At 30.6% G+C, this 8547-nt stretch overlaps 1 protein-coding gene across 3 annotated transcripts in view; it reads left to right on the top strand.

Moving 5' to 3' along the window:
- Positions 1-7043, top strand: part of LOC110032161 (probable UDP-3-O-acylglucosamine N-acyltransferase 2, mitochondrial) — a 16176-nt gene extending 9133 nt beyond the window's left edge. The window contains exons 6-12 of one of the 3 annotated variants that reach the window (XM_020735696.1): positions 1396-1460; positions 1635-1686; positions 1807-1877; positions 2519-2585; positions 3626-3697; positions 3786-3858; positions 6848-7043. In XM_020735696.1, the coding sequence (XP_020591355.1) occupies positions 1396-1460; positions 1635-1686; positions 1807-1877; positions 2519-2585; positions 3626-3697; positions 3786-3858; positions 6848-6897 (450 nt within the window). In that variant the 3' untranslated portion in view covers positions 6898-7043. The remainder of the gene's footprint in view (positions 1-1395; positions 1461-1634; positions 1687-1806; positions 1878-2518; positions 2586-3625; positions 3698-3785; positions 3859-6847) is intronic. The other 2 variants (XM_020735693.1, XM_020735694.1) reach the window with 2 other exon arrangements.
- Positions 7044-8547: the final 1504 nt, after the last annotated feature.

The following is an 8547-nucleotide window of genomic DNA, read 5'->3' as shown; positions in this document are numbered from 1 at the left end:
TATATATATATATCAAAATAAAAACTATTTGTTCTATTTAAAATTATTAAAACTAAGGGCATGCACGATGTAAAATACTTTTAATATCAATGATTGGTCCTTGGAAATTTTTTTTATTTGGAGTTGGATTGCATGAGGCACTGTCATCTCTAGAGCTTAATTCAATGCTTCAATGAATTATTGAAAATTATTATTGGTACCTTCATGAAAACAGTTTGTTAAAGAATGCGAGGCTTTGGATTTAATCCCACTTTAGATAGCTTAATAATATGATGGTATATAAATTTTTAAGTGGCTAGCCCTTATTCAGGCTTAAGCTTTTGAGTTGTTCATTGGTTTGACCGGTGGTGTAAACTAGCCAATGTTATTAGAGTCGAAGATTTGGTTGGGATTAAGTGGTTCATGTAGTTTATGGTTCTCAACAGAACTCTCACAACTAATCAATGTTTTTGAGTGGTCTCCTTATTATGATAGTTTATGTTGATGATTTTTTGTTTGAGAAGGCTGAGGCGGTGATTGTCAGTATGGAGAGTTTCCATGTGAGGGGGAGATCATTAAGTTGTGTGAGCTTTTGTGTATGATGTCGCATCAGAAAGTTGAAAGATATATAATTGTATAAACATTGTTGACTCTTATCTTAATTTTAAACTTTTGGGTTGAGAATGAAATTGATTACAGGTGTAATTGCCAAGCTTTTGAGAATTGAGAATTCCCTTTCTATTCAATCTCATCTTTCTAGATTTTCATTTTGACTTCTTAGACTGCTGATTATGAAATCAAAGAGACTGAGTTCTTGGTAGCATTCTGAGTAAACCCTTAGCCGGGAGTTCCGCTGGAGAAGCGGGGGCTGCGGTAGCTGCCGAATCTTCTAGTGGTACATGGATAACTGTGTGGATTGATGGACTTATCAGTATTTATCGTTGACGAAGGACGATGCTACGACATCAAGGGCGTTGTTGGAGAGGAAAATCAATATATTGTTTATGTAGCTTATTCTTTAGACATTTTTGTGAAAATAACACAAAAGAACCCAGTCACTTAATACTACAAAAATCGTGACCGATAGCGACCACGGATGGATGAGGTAAACCAGGGATGATTACTATACCTTGACATACCACACCTTTTCTGCCTTCCAAGTTTTTTTCGGTTTCACAGTTTCAAGCACTAATAGTTATATATTTATGGCATAATATTTATGTGCACTGTATCTCTCTGATATCTGGTAAAACTAATGATAATTTCAAGCTTAAATTATTATGATCTATGAAGCTGTTACCGACGTTTAACTAGTAAGAATGTTCATTATGATTTTTAGTTGTTTAAGAGCCTCAAATGATCTTCACATTCAGCATATTATGTCGATTACTTATACCTGAAGTTCTGGGTTTACAGTCGCTCTACGTCAGGATTGGAGACCATGTAGAGATTGGTGCAAATTCTTGTATTGATAGGGGAAGGTTAGCATGTTATTTTGTTGACTGCTTTGCTTACATAATTTTCATCAGTAGTAGTCTCCCCACCATTGTTTTTTTCCTAAAAAAAATGTGGATTTTAATTCTTGTTAAGCAATGAATTATTGTATCAAACTGCATGTTTTAAGGATTAATCATTATATTTGACTTTGCTTGTAGCTGGAGAGACACTGTTATAGGAGATTATACCAAGATTGATAACTTAGTACAGGTGGGCTTTAACGAATTAATGTGCCAGGTTATGTTTATCCTAGAAATGGAGATTTTCTTATTTGAATTATTCTGTGAATTTGTAATTTTAGATATTTCTCTCTTAATGATTTTATTGCAGATAGGTCATAATGCTGTTATAGGGAAGTGTTGCATACTGTGTGGACAAGTTGGTATAGCTGGTTCTGTTACGTAAGTTTTTTTATATATATATATATATATATATATATATATATATCCCACTGATGATCTATTTTTTTTTGGTAGATTCATATACATACCATTCAATCTCTATATATTAACATATCTAACAACTAAATTTCACGTTTTACATATATGTCACCTTCCCTATGCATTAAAAAGTGTTTCAAATTTTAGAAGTTACGTATTTGGTGTGATATGAAAGATTTGGGTGGTATAAATGTAAAAAATAAAGTTTAAATGTTAGAAATGTGAATAAATAGGAATTAGGTGGTATGTATGTAAATGCCCCCTTTTTTTTTCTTTTTGTGTTGTTGATTTTTTTTTTGTTTTTATGAGGATTTTGGAAATTCGACTTGTGTTAAGAAAGGCAGAGGTAGACCTAGGACTAGGAAGAACTTATTGTATTAAAAATGATTTTAATTTACTAGAACTAAATGAAAATATGACACTAAATAGGACGCAATGGAGAAAAATGATTCATGTAGCCGACCCCACGTAGTGGGATTAAGGCTTTGTTGTTGTTGTTGTTGTTGCTGCTATGAGGCTTTTGGAAACCATTAGAAAAGTGGGTTTCATCTTAGGCTTATTGTAGATATCATGACTTTCTTTATTATTGTGCTGGATTATAGGATTGGAGATTATTGCACTTTGGCTGGGCGGGTAGCTGTGAAGGACCATGTTACTATTTCTTCAAAGGTTTGACTTCTTATTAACAACTGCATGTATTTATTGTATAAAATTAGATGCATCTACATACATGGCTCACAATTCTTATGTATTTACATATCTCATACCTAAATTTTTATATACACATAGCACTGAAATCTTTAATATCACATAAAAAATAGACAATTACCATTTTTTTAAAAGTGAAATACACCTTTTCATTCATAACTTTAAAGCAACAAAAATACTATGTGTTTAAATATTTAAATTTAAGTGGTAGGTTTGTAAATACATAAAAATATTATACTACGAATGTAAATTACCCATAAAATTATTATACTTTTTTAGAGAGTTCAACCATTTTTAATTGGATTCATGATTATTGGTGGAATCTAATTGTATGTTGCTTGAGGACATTAGCCAAGATTATGGATCTTGGATTGAACTAATTGGGCTGAACTGAGGTTTCGACCTTGGATCTCTGACATAGATTGTCACAATGAAAACCCGATTGAGACATTTGAGTGAAGTACATGTGCATGAGAGAGTGAGAGTGAGAGTTTAAGGAATTTGATTTTACATTCTTGATTAAGTGTCTAAACTTTCTAGATTGATTGAAGGCTTGATTACGTTTCTACATTTTTTAGATTGATCACAAAGTTGCATGTCTCACAACTGAAAATTGACTACATATTTATTGGTGAGAATAAGTCTAACACTTGTGTTGCCAAACAACTCTTTGTAACTAAGTTGTAGGCGTGTAGCCAAGTTTTTAACAAGTTTCTTGATCTAGTACCTCTTTTGAAGACTATAAGTTGGTTTCTTGTCAACTACTGCTAGTAGGTTATCTATTGAGCATTGCTAATACACTATTTTTCAAATATGTCTGGTCAATTGTTTGTGAATACTTCTAGTTGGCCATTTGTCGAGTACTATTTCTTGTAAGTTCTTTTTGGACCAGCTTCTTTTTTTGGTTATTAGTTAACAATTTCTTTTGGGGGATATGTTGTAAATGATATTTATTGTTCTGCTTTAGTTTACTGTTCTTTAAAGGTTTAAACTACTGCCAGGTCCGGCTCGCAGCAAACAGCTGTGTGACTAAGGATGTCGGAGAACCTGGAGACTATGCCGGTTTTCCAGCGGTATATTGTACTCTTTCTGTTTTCTTTTCTTTTTAATATTTTGGATTATTTCCCCCTGAAAGATTTGTGTTACTTTTCCTTCTTTCAGGTCCCTATCCATCAGTGGAGGAGGCAATCTGCTACTCTTAGGCGACTTTCTAAGAAAGACCCTAAAAAATTAGGTTCTTAAAAACGACCCCATTCATCTGCTTCAAATAAATTTGAATTTAAAGAACTCAACCTCTTGTTTTTCATATCTGTGAGATCATTCTTCATTGTCTTGTGTGAATCAAATATCTTCCATCTTGTGCAAATCAACAATCTCCCATTTAGTTGAGAGAGTTATCTTCAATTTTTAAATTTTTTAATATCAAGTGTGATAAATTAAGATCTCATTCCACCACATGAATCTTGCGTGATAGTCATCCCCCCTTAAATTTTGCGGGATCATTATAGAAGTCGAAACTTGATCTGAACTGCATGCACTCCTGGTAGAATGTTGGAAACACTGCATTCTTAGTCTGCAACTTCATATGGTTAAAAATATGAAGGGAAATTTACATAATTAGCGCACAATTCTTATGTATTTACATATCTGATATCTCACACGTAAATTTTCATAATTACGTACATACACTTTGGTGCTTTAAACCTATGCATGAAAAGATGTAATTCGCTTTTAAAGAGCGATAGTAGTGCTATTTTTTATGTGGTTTTAAAGATCTGATTGTCATGTGTGTAAAGATGATAAGTTTAGTTGTGAGATATGTAAATACATAAGAATTGTGTGCCGTGTATGTAAACGCCCCAAATATAAAACAACTTTTTGGCCTGTGAAGTTTTTGACAATTACTGAAAATGATTTCCTGGTTTGGTAATCAAAGTTGGGGGATATACATACATATCATATTACTTTTATGTAGTGGTATATCTATTATATAACATTTTAATTTTAATCGTTTCTTATATAATAATACTCTATTGTCTCAATCACTGCTAAATATCTGTATGAAGAGATTTAATTATTATATAAGTACACAGGAAAATTTGTGTTTTAAATATGTAGATACATTAAATTTTGGTATATATGATAGTATGTAAAGGCCCGCTCAGAATGTATCAGTTTATGAGTTCAGAATATTCAGAAACATACAAGTTATGAGCTGAAATTGAGTCTAGACTACACCAATTACTTTTAAGATATATATACATATCACTCAATTCCTATTTATTTACATGTTTAACACCTAAACTTCAATTTTTACTTACATGCCATGTTACCCATGCATGAAAATGTGTGTTTCATTTTTTGTGAGTTAAAACGGTGTCATCTTTGATGTGATATAAAACATTTGAGTGGAATAATGTAAAAGGTAAAATTTAGGTGTTAGATATGTAAATATGTAAGAATTAGCTGTTATGTATGTAAATGCTTCTTACTTTAATGGTCCATTTCGATTCAATAAAATAGAAGTAAAAAAGTTTTTTACTCAACAATAACAGAAAGTTGACCTTTAATTTCTTTTAAAAAAAAGATAAGTTATTTTATGTCAAAATTAGGTGCTAATGATATTAAAGCTTTATAATAAGTACCATTAAATCAATTATAAAGTAGAACCTACATATTTTTTTAAGGGTTTGTTTGGAGGAGCTCCAGAAGAAATAATTGTGAAGCTGTTGCAGAAGAAACTGTTATTTAAAAAGTTGTGATCGTTATTACATATTTATTTTATTTTTAAAATGTCAGACCATAATTTTCTGACTCCCATCGTAATGAGCTAGGTCAGGATTCTAAACTCAGCTTCTTATCATAGTTTTTTAAAACAAAAAACAAAAAACACAGTTGCCAAATGCCTGAAAAAATGGCGGGACACCACACCGCTACTATAGCCCTGCCCCAAATATTGTGAAGCTGTTGCAGAAGAAACTGTTATTTAAAAAGTTGTGATCATTATTACAGGTTTATTTTATTTTTAAAATATCAGACCGTAATTTTCCGGCTCCCACCGTAATTAGCAAGGTCAGGATTCAAAACTCAGCTTTTGAAAAAAAAAACAGAAAACACATTTGCCAAATGTCTGAAAATATGGCACGACACCACACCGCTACTATAGCCCTGCCTCAAATATTGTGAAGCTGTTGCAGAAGAAACTGTTATTTAAAAAGTTGTGATCGTTATTACAGATTTATTTTATTTTTAAAATGTCAAACCGTAATTTTATGGCGCCCAACGTAATTAGCAAGGCCAGGATTCAAAACTCAGCTTATTGGCATAGTTTTTGAAAAACAAAACAAAAAAGGCAGTTGCCAAATACCTGAAAATATGGCGTGACACTACACCGCTACTATAGCCCTGCCCTAAACAGACTCTTAGTGTAGATTTTTTAAAAGTTTGGTGGGTTTGTTTTTTTGGTTATTTAATAAAATTCAATAATTTTCATTAGAAAAAAATGAGTATTCGAAAATCATGGTGGCGAGTAGAGTACAACAACATTTGAAAAATAATAAAAAAAGGCTAGGGAAATTGAATCGCAAATTGGTAGAATACACATAGATCATTATGATGTTTAGTGGTTGAAATATTGATTTTCTAACTATAATTCTTCTCAACTATTTATGTTATTGCTTTTTAACATTTGAAGTACATTGAATGGTTGAATGCTAACAATAATTATGATGATAGGGTGAAATTTATCTTATAGTTGTATAAAGTTCTGCCCTCAAATAAAAAATGGCAACGAAGCTCATAAGAGTCTAAGCGACATAACAAGTTTTTTTTTTATTTTTTTTCAGAAAAATACATGAAAGTAAAAAATCATGAGGACTTGCATAACTAGAACGATCTATAATACAAGGTAAATGTTACAAAATTCTGGCTTTATCCTTTACCAGAGATTATGGAATTACAAACTCGAAATCAGAATTTTGATCAAGTTGTTCGGGTCAGGTTGACTTTATTATGTATAATAAATATGTTAGATATGTCTTGTTTGAGTTACTCAAAATTGGCTTTAGGTCTTTGTTTGGTTTTATTGTTTTGATTTGTATAATTGGAAATTTAATCTCGTATTTCCGTTCATTCTTCTAAGTTCTATTTAAATCTTAATAATTATAATTTTTTTATTAGTTTTAATGTGATTCTAAATTTATTTATTTTATTGATAATGTCAGATGTTGATCAAAGGATTGCAAATAGAATATATACTGGAAGGTGCACATGATCACGTATAAATTCTAAAGGACTGCTACTATTGCCAACTTCTTAGTTTGTTTATGTCGTGTTATGTATGTGTTCTCAATGGGGCTATAACACATCACAATGACATTGATTTTATGATATTCTATTGTTGATGTTGTACTATCTCTTAAATTGCATTTGGCTGTGTTATAGTTGTATGTTACCTCTCTTTTATGTAATTCATACTAGAAGAATATGATGATATAATTTTTGTCATTGTGATTTTTTATTGTTTTGGATTTAATGTAATGCTTGTATAATAAAATGTTTTCATAGTTACTGTGATGGCTCTTTATTGTGTCATAGTTTTTAGATTACTTTAGTATACTTTCCTTGTAATATGTTGTGTTATGGCTATTGCAATTGCACTTAGTTGTACCAATCACTATCATGATGATTAAAACACAGGCTAGTGTATTTAACATTGTTAAATGTTATCCATCATGAGTTATGCAAAATCAAATTTCCCCATAATAAATGGGTCATAATTATATTAAGTATGTTCGTGTTAAATTTAAACTTGAAATGTTAATATGAGTTGACACCCTTACCTTTTGTTAGGCAATATTCATAAAATGTAACAAAGATAGGGGAGTGTGGGGCCATCCCAAATCACCCATAGCCTTACCATTACATACTAATATTTCTTTCATGTGGCAAATATATATATATATATATATATATATATATATATATATATATTTATTTATTTGAAAATAATTATAAATAACATAAAGTTTTTTTTTTAAGTTTTCACATGAAAACCCTTCTTTTTAAGAAATGTTTCTCATAAAGGGGATTGAAGTTATATTAATATGTTGATGATGAGAGCTAATCACTTATCATTTTTATTTCAATATATTTTTTAGTTATTTGATGTGGAATTTAATCTAATTCTATGTGGATAAATAATCTCTCAATCATTTGGGAGCTCTTTGAATTGATAAACATTGACATTATACCTCTCACAAGATAGGTTGGACACAGACCAATACTTAGATCCATAATTCTTGGTGGATATTGATTTCATGATATTTTATTGTGTTTTGTTATTTGTTTTTTTTTTGTTGTTTTTCGTTTGGATTCGAGAAGAATGTTATTTATAATATAGGAATGATAAAATTGTAAGAACTATAATGTGAGATAAGATCTTAATCTAAGTTGGGTCCATTGTCTCACAATTGTACTATCAACTCATTTTTGTTATGTTATCAAAATGCAAGTCAAAACAAACATGAACATTCATTTTTTAGAGGGCTGTTCAATTTCTTACAACTTTGTTAATGGAATTAAAGAAAGTTGAGTTTTAGTTTGGAATAATAAAGCTCAAAATAAATTCCAAGATGCATTTAGTATTAGTTTGATTATCATTTGCATTCCCTAACTTCCATATTACTTATAAATATATATAAAGAAAGAGCACTGGAATGAATAAAAATTATTTGGAGTTTGATCCTCTATCTTAGAGAAATCTTTGTGGCTTACTTTTTTATTTTAGCTTTGGTGAGTTTACATATCTTTTTTAATGAGAGATGCAACATTTGATTATTTTATTTTATGTGTGGTTTCATCCTGTATTTCTTATTTGGTATTTCATCGAGCTTGGCTTGACTCTTTTATGCCTCAATAGGGT

Source organism: Phalaenopsis equestris, unplaced genomic scaffold, assembly GCF_001263595.1.
Source record: "Phalaenopsis equestris unplaced genomic scaffold, ASM126359v1 Scaffold000878, whole genome shotgun sequence".
NCBI lineage: Eukaryota > Viridiplantae > Streptophyta > Magnoliopsida > Asparagales > Orchidaceae > Phalaenopsis > Phalaenopsis equestris.
This window is presented reverse-complemented; position numbering and strand designations above follow the sequence as displayed.